This window comes from Ambystoma mexicanum, chromosome 12 (assembly GCF_040938575.1).
Source record: "Ambystoma mexicanum isolate Mex_15411 chromosome 12, UKY_AmexF1_1, whole genome shotgun sequence".
Taxonomy (NCBI): domain Eukaryota; kingdom Metazoa; phylum Chordata; class Amphibia; order Caudata; family Ambystomatidae; genus Ambystoma; species Ambystoma mexicanum.
Window position 1 is genome coordinate 511749526 of NC_090936.1, and position 16976 is coordinate 511766501.

The 16976-nt window shown below is 46.7% G+C and overlaps 1 protein-coding gene across 1 annotated transcript in view; it reads left to right on the forward strand.

Moving 5' to 3' along the window:
• The window catches only part of SYN3 (synapsin III), a 1663181-nt gene that overhangs the window by 1559228 nt on the left and 86977 nt on the right, over positions 1-16976 (forward strand). The window contains exon 10 of the mRNA XM_069628788.1: positions 6681-6755. Within this exon, the coding sequence (XP_069484889.1) occupies positions 6681-6755 (75 nt within the window). The remainder of the gene's footprint in view (positions 1-6680; positions 6756-16976) is intronic.

Below are 16976 nucleotides of genomic sequence, written 5' to 3' on the forward strand. Positions count from 1 at the left end.
CCTCAACCTGAACCTCCTGAATGGAATTAAAAGCATTTTAGCACATTTTCCAATATATTGCTATCACATTTAAAAGCATTTTGCGCCTGTGCAAAACTCATATCTATTCTCCTCTAAGCTTGCTGGGAAACTGGAACTCTGTATTACATTGTGATTGTATACCTGAACTGTGTGCTCTTCCTTCCATCTCCTTACATTGTATAGGGGGGGTGAATTGCCACAAAGGGAAAGTGATTACCTTGTCTTTTGTGAAACCATATCAGTTTATCTTCTATAATGCATTTCATTCATTCAACCTTGCATTTCCTTGAACCCTATAAAGCATTCTCTACCACATTATTCTTCTGTCCCTATTTACCAGTGTGCTACCTTATCCATTTCATGTCAACTCCTTAGTGATTATAAAGAAGTGGGCTAGTGCCAGATTCTCCGTTGTTAATCTTTATCATATCAGATTAAGTGTGATATTCAATTATTAATTTATTATAAAGTGTGATATATATATATATTGTTTAAATTCTCCAATAAACCTTTTAACTTGCAAAACAGAACTACTTCTTGGCTCAGTGGGGTCAGGGGGATTCCAAGAGAGGGGTGTTATATAGGGGTAGTCAACCAGAACGCATGAACTGGACATAAAGATATATCAATAAGGGTTTCCATTCAGTATCCCAGACTAGGCATTGACTTAGCTGTAGTGTTGAATTGAATCCTCTTACAAATGGTACCCACAGCTGTCTGCCGCCACTAACTCTGTCTCAAGGGCTGCAAAGCGCCCTGGAACCGCCTTGATGTTGTAGGGCACCACAAATTTCTGCACCAGGTACATTGTGGTTATGCCCCCGCTGGTCCTTCCCTGGAGGCCCCTAGAGACAGTTAAAACCCTTGGTGCTGAAACCAATTAACCTTGAACAGTAAGACTGATTACTTTACCAGCTACCCTCCTGTCAGTATCCAGAGTGCATCCCTTTCCTTTGTGAAACTGTTTGTCCTCTGTGTTCCATTACAGGGTGCGTTGTATTGTGTAGTGTGCTAGAACTGTCTGTTGTAGTAATAAAAAAGTCGATATTTTTATACAACCTTGTCTAGACAGTCCCTTTTATCATTGGGTAATAATTGTTTTTTTGCTGTGTAGCAACTAACCAACGATCCACACCTTGCGGAGATAAGCCTGTCGGTCTGTCCACGTTACCGAAATTGGACAAGGAGGTCATATAATTCCCCTGTATTCCAATCTGTTCAGATCTCTTCTGGTGTACTAGAGTTGTGGGGTTGATTGATGGTTTAGAAACCGATATTCATCCCTGGATCACCTGTGCTCCAGAAGTTAATTTGTCACAATATGCCAGGCCAGTAGGGGCTGCAAATATCTTGATGTTTGCTTTGAAGTTCCCCAGTGGCCTCAAGCCAGATGAGAATGTAATATCTCTAATACTTTCTCATGAAGGGGAGTGGCACCAAGAGTTGGTACCAGGTTAGGCCATCCTCCTTAACATTGTTCTCAGCTCGGTAGAGCAGGTCTTTTTTCTCGACAAAATTGGGGCCTGTCTTACCTTGGCCCTATTGCACTAAAATGGTTTAATTGAAGGTGTATCTGGTGAATGGGTTACTTTGTTGAAATCAGAACTGAGGGGCAGGGTAGCTATGGACTCTACTTTCGGGCTGGCCTCTAACTTCAAGTGCGCCCACCCGAGCCCTTTCTCTCCCCTGGGATTAGCAGCTTTCTTTTAAAGATGTTTCCATATCAATTGGGCAACTAGCTCAACCGCCTGTGCTATAAACAAGTCAGTTGCATGGCTGCAGAGTAATACTTGAAGTATCCTTAGATCATTCTCTCCTACTATGCCAACCATGGCATCTATACCCTACTTCACAGCCAAGCCGGACTTCTCTGAAATCTACCCAGAGGTTCCATTGGGTCTTAGGAGAGCTGACATTAGAGCCTGTACACCTATGTTGTCTATTCTGTACAAGTGAAAGAGTGTGGATCCTGGGCGAGCTTTAATAGGATATTTAGCCTTTCTCACATAACCATTAACACTGGGGGCAGAGGGGCTTTCTTGTCAGACACCATTGATCCCAATTCTGACACCAAATGTACCAAAACAGTGTAGGTTCAACATGAGGCATTCTTTAAGCAAGGCTTAGTAGGAGACATTGCAGGCTTTGGCCAAATTAATAACATGCAAAATAAAAGTTCAATCACAAACAAATGGCCTCTACATGCTCCACTCAGGTGGTAAATCGCATTCCGGGATCTCTTCCCGGGATAAACGGTCAACTCGGTGACTCTCAGTCGTGAAGGTTTGAAGTGTCCACTGCACTTCTTTCTTGACTTTTCTGTTTTACGGTCTGATCCCCTGTTTCTTGTCCTTTGTTCTGGTCAGACTTCGCCTGGGTCGCCAAGGCACACTTGCACCTCACGCTAGGCCCAAGCAAGGGTAGAAGTTGGGGCTTTGTAGCACTTGGCAACATCACAGAGTTTCCAGCAAAAGGCTGGTATTTTAAGATTTCGCCAAAGCCTTTACTTCAGCCCCATCACCACCTCTCTGTTTCGTTGTCCTTGCCTCACCTCCCCCAAATACCCATCCGCACTTTCCGCCTCTACGGGTCACATTGATCTCATTCTTAGGGGGACCTCTACCTTACCACCTGTCCTCTCCGCCTCTCGCCATGTACTCTGGCCTCCACCCTTACCAGGCTCACCTTAGTCAAATGTGGCATTTGTTTACTCCTGGTCCTCTGCACCTTTTCTCTTTCTCTTCTCCTTTTCTTCCTCATCTGTTATAGTCCCTATTCTATGTGTCTGTAAAATATGCTCCCCACCCTCTCCTTTCATGTTTCCCCTAACCTCATCCCGGCTCTTCCACTGCCCTTGCTGCTTAGTACTCTTTCTATCCTCCTCTCCTTCCCTCTTTTCCACTTTCTCCATAATCTTCCTCGAATCCTCCCCTTCTTTCCACACAGCCTCCTCCGTCGTTCTTCTTATCCCTCCAACCTCCTCTCTGATGTTCCTCTAATCCTCCCTTATGTTCTCTTCTCCTACTTCCTGTGTTCTTCTCAGTCCAAGCTCCTTACAACACCTTCGGAAGCTGCGGCTCAACCACCTCCCCTCCTCCATCACGACCAGCACCTGGATCAGCAGGGGTTGGGAGTTTTTGCTGCAGTAGAATTGACCTAAGTAGAATTCATTGTTTTTTTTTTTTAACGGATTTTGCCGAAAATATATGTGGGGGGTGGGTTTAGGCTCCCCACACACACACATATATTGTCAGCAAAATCAACCATTAAAAAAAATTAAATGAAATCTACTTTGAGGAAAAAAAACTAGGCAAAATCACAAAGAACTGGGTCAGGATAGGCAAAAATGAGAAACCGGTCGTGTGGTTTAATGGGTATTAAACTAAGGGTGAGACCCGTAACCCAAACCCTGTGAAAGATTGGAAAACTGATCAAACGTGTGTAGGTGTGTTGCAAACAGGAATAGGTGAACTTTTTTTTTTATTTCTTTTTGTGAATAGGGACTAGACGGTTGATCATTCTGTGAATTTGCCATCTTTCCACAAAGCAAATTGAGTGCTGTTTTCTGGTGTATTGAGATTATCGAATAGGAAATCTCTTATTTTTTAGTGAATCAATTAATTTATTATTAACAAAAAAACTTAAGTTTAATTATTATCAAGAGTCAACTCACCTTGTCACAAATTGATTGCCTTGGATTGTTTCTTTTAACTATCACCAATTTTTTTAAACAAAAAAAGGTTCATGTTTATGAAAATCACTTTTGTGTTAAGGAACCAATCATTTTTTTGTTCGTTTTTGCTTTTCTGTCAGAAATATAGGGAAAACGTGTGAGCGGGGTCACGAAATTCGTCTGTGAAGTCAATTGTGGGCCAAGAACTGCATGCATTCGCTTTTGGAGAACACAAGGCCAAGTTGTTAACACAATTCCTTAGATTCTCAAAACTTTTTTGAGGGGCGAGTAATGAGATGCGTAAGCTCACCTCATCACTTACGCCAAAAGAAAAGGTGCACCCTACGCACAAATGGCACCTGTATCGTTTCTGTGCATTTCAATGAGCATCCCAAATTCGTGCCTGGGATGTGCATTGAAATCTGCAGAAATAAGTCACATTCATGTAGCCGGTCAGATAGCACTGCGAGTAGAGCGCTCGCTTTGACATCTGTGAAGAACCTTCTGATGTAGGTTTGATTCCTGGCAGGGCCAAATTCAGCCTTTCATCCTTCTGAGGGTCGATAAATGAGCACCACACTCGTGGGTAATAAAAAGCAGCGCTCAGATGCCTGAGGGTTCGTAGCGCTACATAAATGCTAATTATTATTATTCCCGCCACTGTGGAGAACAGGCACAGGGGAATGCACAAAACATGTCAGGGTCATGTCTGACCCTGCCCTTTGTTATTTGTTAATTATGACGTCGTGGCTTTGCATTTCTATCCCTCAAACAGGGATAGAAAAAATGTATCTCACAGTGATGGCCCTTTAAGAGCCTGCCACTGTGAAACGCACCCCCAGAGCCCACAAGAGTGCTGGAAGCCTGGGGTGCGCTCCTGATAGTGACATATGCAAGGGTTCTGGCACGCGCATCTTTTGCGCTGCGGCGCAGCCCCCAAGAAATGTCAAGGACACCTTTCAGAATAAGGAGACCTGTGCGTTTCTATAACTAACGCCAATGAAAGAAAAGTGCACGCTCTGTACTATTTTTTAATTGGTTCCTTTTTGAGAATATGAGCCAATGAGTGCCTGGTTTATGCATGAGATTGACGCAGTAGTTCTCTGCTTGTGTTTAGACTGCAGGAGCAGATAGCAATTTGAACGCATTCGCTTTTAATATTATCTGGATCAGGCGGGGGACGTTGGTTTAAAGCACCGCCAGTTTTTGTTGCCATGATGCACATAGGTGCCAGGCTACTATGCAAGTCTATGCAAAAAGGACGCGCATACGCGTCCGCGACACTTAAAGGGTTAATCCCTGAATTCCAACCCTCACCATGCACCACACAACATACACCAGACCCTGCAGAATAGCACACGTGCATGTCCATCGACCTCTACATACATCACCGCTCACACACATGCTATTTGCATACACTCCCCTCCACGCAGCAATCTCCTCCTTATGCAACCCGCTGCGTACACAAGCACCCTGCGGATATCAACTCCAACCCCCACTTAGACCACCACATATGAAATATGCCAGCCCAATACAGCAAAAAAGCACCTGCATAAACGATCGCCAGGTATACACCAACTCCCTGCATATGCCATCGCCCAATAGCGCCAATCCCTCACTTGAGGCTACACTTTAAATATGCCCGCTCTTCACACACCAGTCCCCGACCCACACCAATTGCCTACATTCAGCAGCCCACACCAGCCCCATCTTTACCACGAGCCTCCGCTACCCTTGCAGGATTTCCAGGAACACCTATCCGGAGAGCGAGACCGGTGTTGCCGGAAGTCCGGCAGCCTCGGGCGCGCCTCATGCTCTCTCGCCCTGGTATATCCCATTCCACATCCCCCTTCTTCCAACTTCCTTGGTCCGAGGGAGGGCGACCAGTCCTCTTCAGCTTGGTCTCAATGGTACACCCCGTTTTGGCGCTGCCGTTTTGCTGCGGGCCGGTTTGGTGTGACCGTTTTGGCGCAATGGCCATTTCAGCACTCCATTTTGGCGCATAAGCCTTTCTGGTGCTGTCGATTTGACGCAAGGGACGTTTGGATGTGGTTGACATTGCAGTCATGTCTAAACACCCTTGTGCCCAACGAAATTGGGAAAAAACGCCCGAACCGGCCCGCGCCGAAACATAGTGTCGCCTTGTCCATGGCATCTGTTTTCACAGCGCAGTAATGCTGCAGAACAGAGGTGATGAGTGCCCTTAGAGTTTAGACATATATTAGTAAGGGTTTGTGGAGGTTGACATTTCCAAGATGGCACCTGCTTCAGCATTCACAGAAGCACCGCTCCCGAGTTTGACATTTGCCCATAGTTCAGATGCCCAGTAGATGTTCAATCACTCTCCTGCCTACCAGGGAGTCCCAAGATATCCACATCCGGCCCCAATATGACTGCCCCTGCCACACCTGCAGCAGAAGGTCACTGGGGCTTCCATGTTGGGTCTTGAATCTTGGTCACGTGGGTACCCATCCATTCAGCTCATATCCACAGCCCCTTTGTACTGCTCTAAGATGGCTTGGCCAGGCCTACTCACACTGCAAGAGCATCCGTAGTCTGCTGCAGGCCTTCCTAATTTGGCCCTTACATTGTCCAAAAGTCCGGTCTCTGTCGGGGCGCCTGCTCATTTATTTATGAACCTGCACCTGTGACTGATGCATGTTACTGGAGCAGGCTCATAATGTTTATAGTGCACTTCGTGGTCTTCCCGCGCCGAAATGTCCCTGCGCCCTGCCGGCCGCGCTGAATTGATCGCGGCCAAATGCCCTGCTCCGTGGTCTCCACCCCTTCTTAGTTGGGTGCCACGCCTGGATATTGGAACTGCACGTTGTCTGCTTGTTGTGGCTTCCTTCCAGCGCGAGGCAGGGGCGTGTCAGAAGACTGTGGTCAGACAGAGTTATTCCTGGATTATTATTCCTCGCCACGAGCTCCGAGGCGAGGCGCTACTGTTCATTCCCTGACTCATGCTGTGTATTTTCTCTCCTAGGAGAACCTCCATTTCTGGGAACTGGAAGGCCAACACTGGTTCGGCCATGCTGGAGCAGATCGCCATGACAGAGAGGTGAGTAGCACAGCACTCTTTCTGTGTATAGAGGCCGAGTACACCACTACATATTCAGCTTATAAAACCGTACACATGTACATTTTCTCATGTCAAAAACGACCGATTGTGAAACAGAGGCAAGTGTGTAGGGTTGAAAGCCACATTTCCTGGTTTAGTTTTGAAAATGAAGGGATGAAAAAACATTGAAATAGGGGGATGGTGTGTGGGCACACTAAGACGGAGACAGGCGCAGGCTGGCCTGGCCAGTCATTCTAATATATATATTTATTTCAGGGCTTCGAAATTGAGGAGACCAGAGAGCTGTTTAACTCCTGATTGATTGATTGATTGATTGATTGATTGATTGATTGAGTGATTTATTTACCATACGCCTATACACAAGTGTTTCAAGGCACTTTTAGCCTAGAAGAGCCTGGTTAGCGTGACACCAACAGCTTCCAGGAGCTACTTTTGCAGAACTAGCACACCTATGTGAATTTAACTCTGCGCATTGGGATAATCTATAAATAAGCATAAGGACACATCTATATGATATTTAAAGCATAATGGGCCATAAATAATGGACAAAATTATATTTGTCCATCTTAAGTGGAAATTAGATTTTTTTTTAATGCCATGTACTAGCTCCTTGCAGCTCCTGGCAACTGGCTAATGCCGGGTAATCAGGAGCTGCATTTAACCCCTGCTTATCCACTCTTAATTTCGAGCCCTGTATTTTTTTCAGCACACCTCTGCCTGTAGTTTGTGGGTCGCTCCCTGGTCATGCAGCGATAGAAAGCAGTAGGTAGATCTAGGAAAGACAGGGAGCAAGAAAAGGGCCCTTATTCCCTGGACAAAGGAAAACACTATGCAGCTGATTCATGGAATTTGTGCGCCGAAAAACAGAGATTTATGCGCAATTATGCCCGCAAATCCCTGTTTAACAAATGGGGATTTGCGGGCAGAATGGCGCACAAATCCCTGTTTTTCGGCGCACAAATTCCATGAATCGGCCCCTATGTTAATCTCGAAGGAGATGACACAATGATACTCAGACTACTAGGGTGCTGATCTAGGGTTGATTTAGCATTGTTAGATTTGTGTTCAGTCTCCGGCTTTGCCCCTAGTTATAACGGTGACAAAGCCGCTCCAGTACACCAGCGTTTTCTTAGATGTATAAAAAAAAAAGAGGTTGAACACACAAATATCTTTTAAATCCTCTTTATCCCGATTTATAAAACTATCCCTAACTAAACCGCTGCACAAAATGCTAACAATAGTCTTTAAATTGCATATATATATATATATATGTACACAATGTAAGGAAGGCATGTTATCAAACCATAAGACAGACACAAGTGATCACAGTTCAAGGGTGTTTATTGAACTTCCATTGGGTATGAAAAACGCTATCTAATCCTAAATCTAAAGATGAGGGCAAGCTACGACCATCAAATAATAATAACGCAGTCCTAGTCAAGTCTGTCAAAATAAAAGGGCCTATACTGATAAACCTATTGCCAATCCTTACTTTTAAATACAAATAGTGTGGGAAACAACGTCATACAAAAGAAGTGTTCAAGAAATTATATGTCAGGATATTCAAGCCATTGGCTTCCCTTTGCCACGCTTTCAGCACAGGGTAAGGTGGCACACTCTCTAGCACAACGATGCAGTTCAAAACCTCAAGATCAGAGCCTTCTGTGCCAACGTCTCTTTGCCATTCAAAGTCTCTTATTTCAAAGAGCCTGATGCAGCACGACAAACATGAAAGTTACTTTCTTCTTAAGATTTCACATCCAACTTCTCTGGTGATTTACTGTTCACCCCAGGTCCCCATCCGCCGGGCTCAGACCTACTTTGACACAAAATCTTCAATTGGTCTCCCTCTGTCGGACTCGGACCAAATTTATCTACTTTTCCAAACTTTCTCTATTTCATCAAAATCGAAGACTTTCGACTGTGCTCAGGTTTTTGCTTGGCCCGTCGCAGGTCCACTTCAATTCACAATTATTCGTTCTCTTCTTGATACAGCCCTTTTCTCACTTTCACTTTTGCCCCTTTTCAGCTGGATACCTTACAGAGACTTTCGATTGAGCACCCACAGGGTGCCTGACCACTCTGTGAAAGGTATTGTATCATGTTTTTAAAGTTCAATCAATCATCAACGGTTCATCTTTACTTGCGTCTCTGATCACACACGGTTTAACAATGTGCCCTACCCAAAACTGATAGCTGACTGTTGCCCGGTGCCCTCTCACCATGGCCAACACCACACCCCCACCCTCCACACTCATCCCCCCCACGCCTTTCCTTCCATCCTTCTTCACCAAACCCACCTATCTCAAGCCTAGCCCTCGCACGACGTGCCCTAGAGCCACTAACTCCAGAAATCAAATACTAGGCCTCCGCTCCAGACCCGCACCACAAACCCCACCAGCAAAGATTGAAAACAAACCTACCTCCAAATACCACAAAATGAACAATACCAAGAAGGCAGCCAAAGGGCGGACTACCACCCCACCGCCACGCCCAGACCTACAATGTGCGCTAATTAATGCCAGATCCCTCCCTGCCCACGCCACAGAAATTCATGACCTTCTTACCAACCTCGACCTTGACATTCTCGCCATCACCGAAACTTGGCTACACAATGCCGCAGGGCCAGCTATCTCCCTAGCAATCCCATCAGGATATTCCATCCTTAGACAGGACAGAACACTGTCCATAGGTGGGGGGGTAGCCCTGATAGTCAAAGATCAGCTAGAAATAAGACAACTCTCCCCCAAACTAGGGGAGAACGTAGACGCTCTATCAGCCAAGATCGCACTCTCTCCCAATACCACCATCACCTTTAATCTAGTATATCGCCCGCCAGGCCCTATACTGGACTTCCAGGATAACCTCTCACATCTGCTAGGGGAAAACCTTAAAACTACTACAAAGACTATTCTCTTAGGAGACCTTAATTTGGGACTCCACGACCTGAAAGATAGACCATCCATTACATTAGCACAAGCTCTCCAAGAAATGGGCTTTAAACAAAAAGTACTCCATCCTACCCACAACAAAGGACGTACTCTTGACTGGATAGCCGACCATAACTGTGGCATCGACATCAGCTCCGTCACACCCACCCCCTGGTCCGACCACTTTCTCATTCATTTCCTCATCCCTACACCCAACAACTCGATAAAAAACTCAAGCCTGCACCACCAGCCTTAGCCAGAAGCGCCAAGAACCTCACCAAAGAAAACATTGCCCCTTACTTAGAGGCCCTCACTACCAACCTCCATGCCACACCAGACCCTGCTGCTCTGGCGGATAAGTACAAATCCACCAATTACGAACCAAAAAACGCAAAGCCCTAAACTTATGGCAAAGTGCGCCTAACGCAGCATCACTATCCGCCTACAAATCACTGGCCACCCAATACAAAAAAAGTATTATAGCAGCCAAATCCACATCCTACAATGAAAGAATCGCTAACGCCACTTCAGAATCTAAAGAGCTTTTCGCCATCTTCAAGGAACTATCCACGCCAGCCACCAAGTCTCAATTGATTGTTAAGGACCAAGCCTGGTGTAACACCATACAGTGCGCCCTCATAAACAAAATTGAACTCCTCCAAGCAAAAATCCTAGACCATCACACAAATCTCACTCAGCATATCTTATTAGCTTCCCATACGGAAACTATGACTGAGAATAAAAAGACAAATCCCGTTACTCCATTCAAATTTAGAGAAGTCTCAGAAAAAGAGGTAGTCGATATTGTTAACAGAATCAAACCCTCCAATTGCAAAGGTGACGCCTGCCCCGCTAAACTAATTAAAGACTGCGTAGAAACATTAGCCCCATTTCTCAAAACCTTCATCAATGCATCCTTCAATACAAACTCAGTCCAGACCAGCCTAAAAGAAGCCTGGGTGCGCCCTCTTCTCAAAAAACCCACTCTAGATCCTGAAAACGCCAACAACTATAGACCCATCACAACCGTTCCCTTCCTGCTTAAGATCCTCGACAAAATTGCGTACACACAAATACAGCAATACCTGGAAGAAAATTGCATATTAGGAAAAAGGCAATCGGGTTTCCGCCAGGGACATGGGACCGAATCGGCCCTACTAGATCTCAAAATCCAATTAAATGACATCATGGACAAAGGCAAACCTGCACTCCTGCTCCTGCTAGACCTATCTGCCGCCTTTGACTTGGTCAATCACGATATTCTAGGCACGCAACTCAAAAATGAAGCCCACTTCTCACCAGAAGCCATCTCATGGGTCAAATCATTCCTCGAGGGTCGACTCATGAAGGTCTTTTCCGACTCTGCCAGCGCTAACCCTACCACTATCCATTGTGGCGTCCCACAAGGGTCCTGCACCGCCCCTACCTTATACAACTTCAACCTCCCACTGTTCAATGACCTGGACCGTTGTCACATATCTTACACAAATTATGCTGACGACACGCAAGTCCTGCTCCCTCTCACAGGGATCTATGAACGTGACGCAGCAGCATTAACCAAGATCTATACAGCCATCCAAACCTGGATGGCACCCAATGGCCTCTGCCTAAACGGGGACAAAACAGAGATCCTACTAGTTGGCACCAAAGAAACTCTAAACAAACTCCCACCATGGTACAAATCCTTCAACATAGACAACTCTACATTCACAGTCTCCACTTCAGTTAAAACGTCAGGAGTATACCTTGACTCCACTCTTTCCATGACACGACAAGTCAATGCCATAGCCTCCTCTGCTGCACTCACCACTAAAGTAATCGACGCTGTCAAACCCTTCCTATCCACTAAAAACTGCCTGGCCATAGCCAGAGCCACAGTAGGCACCAAATTGGATTACTGCAACGCTCTCTTCCTAGGTACGTCTGCACAAAACCTAAAAAAAATGCAAGCAACACAAAACAATGCCCTAAGAGCAGCCCTAAGCATCCCTAAAAGGGAGCACATCTCTCAAGCCAGGAAAGAAGCTCACTGGCTACCCATAAAAGAAAGGATACTATTCAAATCCATGGCCATCACCCATAGATGCCTCTCCGCCAAGGCTCCCCCCTTTCTTTCTGAAAGAATCACTCTTAACTCATCCATCAGACCCACCAGGTCACATTTGACGAACCAGATATATGTACCCACATTCAAAAGAAGCAAATCCGGTGGGTCTAGCTTTCAACACCTAGCACCTAAAAATTGGAACGCACTCCCTACCGCGCTAAGGAACGAAAACTCATACCAAGCCTTCCGTAAAGTACTTAAAACCACGCTGTTTAACTAACTCCATCCTATCCTACTGTACTTAATTAAGCACAACTGTAAGTATATATGCATGAATGCTCTGCACTGTATCTGTATTTACTCCATGTACGCCTGTAATAAGTAAGTTTGCTTTCAGCGCCACGATGCCGATGGGCAGATGTGCGCTATACAAATCCAAATAAATAAATAAATGTTCGGTCCAGTGCTCGACATACAACGTTGCTGCTTTCAACCTTGGCTTCAACACAGACTGGTCTTGTATCGGTCTCCCCAACTCACCGGCTGTGTTGATTTCACTGACACTGCTTTGGTCTTGGAGCCAAGGACGGTACCCTGGCGTCTGGTGATTCTCACCACCTTGATTATTGACGCAGGATGGCCCTGGTTATCTCCGGCACACAATGCAGGATTCTTCAGCCTGGTTTCCCTCCTTGCGATCCCCTTCTGTTTTGCCGTCTCTTCTCTCGTTCAGCTGCCATCTCAAAACTGCTGTTTCCTTGTATGCTTTGCCTCGCTCATTGTGTGCTCTCGCGCTCTGCCTTTTATCCATGTGGGGAAGCTTAATGGAAGTCAGGTGTGTGTGGGATGGTTAGTAATTGCCTGACCTCACCTGACCATTGTAATGGGACACGTCAGGTATACTGCTCGGGTGTTAGTCTGTTTTCTCTCATAGCGGGCTGTTCGTGTGAAAGTGTTTGTGTTGTAAAAGGGGGAGGTAGAGTTCCTAAATAGCCTATCTGGTAGGATGAGATAAAGGTGTTACAGGGAAGGGGATACCGCATCTCACCATCCAGTCTCCCACTCCCCGAAGACCCCTCACCCAGGTGAACCTCCCGCACTGGTCCACCCCCAGGAACTGGATCCAAAAGCGATGGCCGTGTCCTGGCCACCTGGATGACAGGTCCCCGGGGACTAGTGGGTGAGGCACCTTCATGTTTCTCACAACACACAAAGATCTTTTAAATAAAAAGGTTCCTTACTTGTTGCAGGAAACATGGCTAGGGCTGTATGGGTAAGATCGCACATTGAATATGGCTCCTCACAGTCTCTGGTAACTCATCTCACATGTGCTGGGTGACCCGGGAATGTTTTGGTCCAGGCTGCCTATGGATGATGGAGCCCAGGCAGTGTCCTGAGTGTTGGTGCTCTGTTGGGGTGCCTTGAAAACTGAGTTGCATATGTCAGAGTCAGCCTGGCTAACAAGGCTGCTGAGAAGGTAATTAAGTCTGTACCTCAGCTACATATGTCAGATGCAACCAGGTTTTATGGCACAGGCGCAGGGCTGCCGGTGCAGCTCCTGCCTTGGGCCGTGTGTCTGGAATGGCCCAGGGATTGAGGGTCGAGCAGAGGCAGGCCCAGTGGCAACTGGGCACCATGTGTCTATGCAGAGCATGGGCCGCAGGGGTGTTAGTTGGGCCTTCCTGGACACGGAGCACACTGAAGTTAGTTGAAGGCCTGGGCTGTGGCAGTGACAAATGTGAGGTGATCCTCCTGGCAACTGGGCACCATGTTGATGGAGGAGGTTCCGGCCACTTTGTGGCGAAAGCAACACCCCACAGGCTCACAGGGCGCCACGATGAAGCAATGCAGCAGGATCAACAAGGTACCTTTCATGAGAGCAGTAGAGCAGAGTGCAGACTCACCCCTTCTAAGTGAGGGTTGGGTTGTAACTGCCAAATGGCGCCACATTCCAAAATGCTGGTAACATTCTAACATTGCACTTGCAGGGTCCCTCGTGCAGCACACACACTAGAACAGTGGTCTTTAAACTTTTTTGGCCTGGGACCCCACCTAGAGAAAAATGGGCGCAGGCCAAGCCCCACCACAAAATGCCAAATGGAAAGTAAGTCCAAATGGCTATGAACTATCGCACAACGTTGTTGCACCCGGCTCCCAGTATAGTTCCTGGACTCCCCACCTCCTCCCATCATAGTGTCTGGACTTCCTCATCCCAATCCTAGTCCAGTCCCTGGGCTGTCCCCATCCTACCACAGACCCTGGGCTCTCCCAACCCTGCTCGCACCACTATCCAATTGAGCATATGGCCCTTCAGTAACGTGCATGCAATGGATGGGATCACAGAGTAATTCTGAGTCGACATAATCGAACCAACTCAGGAAGATGGCAAAAATACTGTTTTATTTACAAGTATCTAAAACAGGGGGGTTACAACGGACATCAATGGACATTCACTCAGGCTCTCAGTGATTTTCTCATAAAAACCTCCTTATATGAAATAAATACGTCCGAAGTGACGTCATACTACGTGGCAAACAATAGAAAACCTATCAAAGGCTGTGATAGGCTTAAGGGGAACATCTAAGTATACATTGCATAGGAACTAGGATTGTGATTGGCTGCCCACTTCAGGTGGACAACTTATGCCTAACTCTAAAAACATGTAAATGGTTCTCAAACTATAAGGCCCTTAGTTATATTTGGCCCTCTACATTTGATTGGCATGCTTGTGCCATGTCTGAAACATTCAGTTCACTTAGCAGCACGTAAACTCAAACCCAGGTGCCAGGAGGTGGACTTGACTTTACCTCCCCAACCAATAGCCCAACATCTCTCATCGCCCATGCCTTCTGCCATGAAGATTGTCTTTGAACTTGGCTTTGCAAAGTATCCTTGTCTGTGGGAATATATGGGAGTGCAGGCTGTCACTATCGTGGTTCTAGGACTCCAAGCTGAACTCTATTTCCATCCATGGCTCACGTGACAGGAGACCACGATTTGGTCCATTTTGCAGCATTTAAATGTCTTAAATGAAGAAAACTTGGCACTCTTGGTGTTCTTTCTTTGCACCTTAAAAAGGGATGATTCATCCTTCGCACATTCACTGCTTTCAAGACTAGATAGCCGACCTTGGCTGCTTCAGTTTTGATACCAGGCTAGACAGCCTCTCCAGGCACTTCCACAATCTCAGCTTATTCTTGCTGCGGCACAATTCTCAGCTTTTCCTCTCCATGGGTCCGGGCTTACCAAATCCATGACACTGATGTCCAGCTCCTAAACAATGGCGGCTTTGCCTGCAGTCTAATCACTACATATCGCCAGCTTCTATGATGACTTAGTCTACTTGCATTTCAGCATCTGTACAATTACTGAACGGCAGATTTTCTGCAGCACTTCGCACACGTGTATTCTTCTTTTCACATATGAACGTTTACTCGATTCTTAACTTCGTCATCAGTTTCTGTAAGATCCATGCACTCTTCAGACAGTATTCTCAGGGTGTCACGCATGTTTCTTGTGACATCACTAGCTTCTTCTCTTTGCTCCTTTTCATGTTCCTTCAGGGAGTTCCTCTCTCAGATTGTCGTCTCTTCGGCGATAGATTTGATAGGGTTTTCTCTGTGCGAGGATGCGATCACATACAGACATGCAGTTCCCCAGCCAGCATTTTCAATGAGCTATGCATGGCTCATTGAGCATATGCGGCTGAGAAACTGAACTTTCAAAGGGAAACTGTGTCCCTTTGACAGTTCAGCCAGCCGAGGAGTGCTCCCTCACCTGGAAAAAGCAGCTGAGGGAGAGTTCAGTGTTTCACTGGGCTGGCTCCTCAGCTCTTCCATAATGGGCGAGGGTGCCGCTGGGTCGATGTCCCCTCACCCATTATGGATGAGCAGCCCGTGCCCACAGCTCCCCCTGCCCCGCTTCTCCCCACCCCACTCCCTGCATAGTCCTTTGGCTCCCACTACCCCACATCTTGCATAGTACCAGGGCTCCCCCACCCATTCCAAAAACAATCCAAAAGAACCCCCACCCATTGCACAAACAACCCCAGGGCTCCCCCATCATCTCAAAAAAGAACCCCAGAGCACCCTGCACCCCATCCAAAAACAAACCCAGGACTCCCCCACTCGCTCCAAAAACGAATGAAAAGACCCCCCAAACAACCCCCGGGATCCCCCACCTGTTCCAAAAACAATCCAAAAGTCCCCTTGCCCTTTCCACCAACAACCCCAGGGCTGCCCCACCCTCTCCAAAAATAACTCCACAGCCCTCCCACCCCATCCAAAAACAACCCCGGGGCTACCCCACTAGTCCCAAAAACAACCCAGCGCCCCTTCCCTTACCTCGTATAATCCTGGTACCGTTATGTTTGTGGGACTGGATTCAAACCGTGTAAGCGCGCGCTCTGGAAAGGGATAGAGAGCTTGCTTCCAGGGTGTCTATTTCCTGGGTCAGCCACTCCCACTAACCTTAACCTGTCCCCTTTATAGTGAGCATGTGCGGCGGGGGGACATGCTAGAATGGGACATGCACAAACGTGCATGTCCCATCCCACGCTGGTGTTTTCTGACCTCCCGTTTTGTTTTTGGTCATTTCAGGCTGGGGTCCCGTCCCCCCTGCTGCACTGGGAATCAGGCCACGACCCCTGGGGCGGGGGGGCACGCCGCACAGTTTGAAGACCATTGCACCTCATAGGTAAGTACACCATTGGTACACTTCATAGGTAAGTACTAAAATGAGAAAGAGGACCTTGTAGCAGTAATGCCTGGATTACTTACTGGTAATCTTCGTTACTCCTAGTGTTATTCTTCCTCGTCACAGTACTAATGCCGCCCTCTTTCATCCCGTAATGATTAAATATGAACCCCTAACTATGTGTGTGGGATAGTTATGTATTTAAAGGGCTGGATAGGAGTAATGAAGATTAGTGCCAAGTAATCCAGGCATTCCTCCCTCACTATGAACTTCGGATAGGGCATTGTTGGAGCTCAGTTAAAGTGCTTTAAGCCCATATTCCTGAGGCAAAGACATTTGTCTTTGGCAATGGGCACTTTGATATTGCCACCCTGCAAGGTCGGGTTCTCACAATAACTACTGCCGAAAGCAGTCGCAGCAAAGCTATAGTAATGATAGTAGGAGTAACAGAGCAATGAGTGGAGTACAGCATCAGTGAACCACAGAAGTATTAGTCTGGGTAACATCATGGGGAGACATTGGGTACTC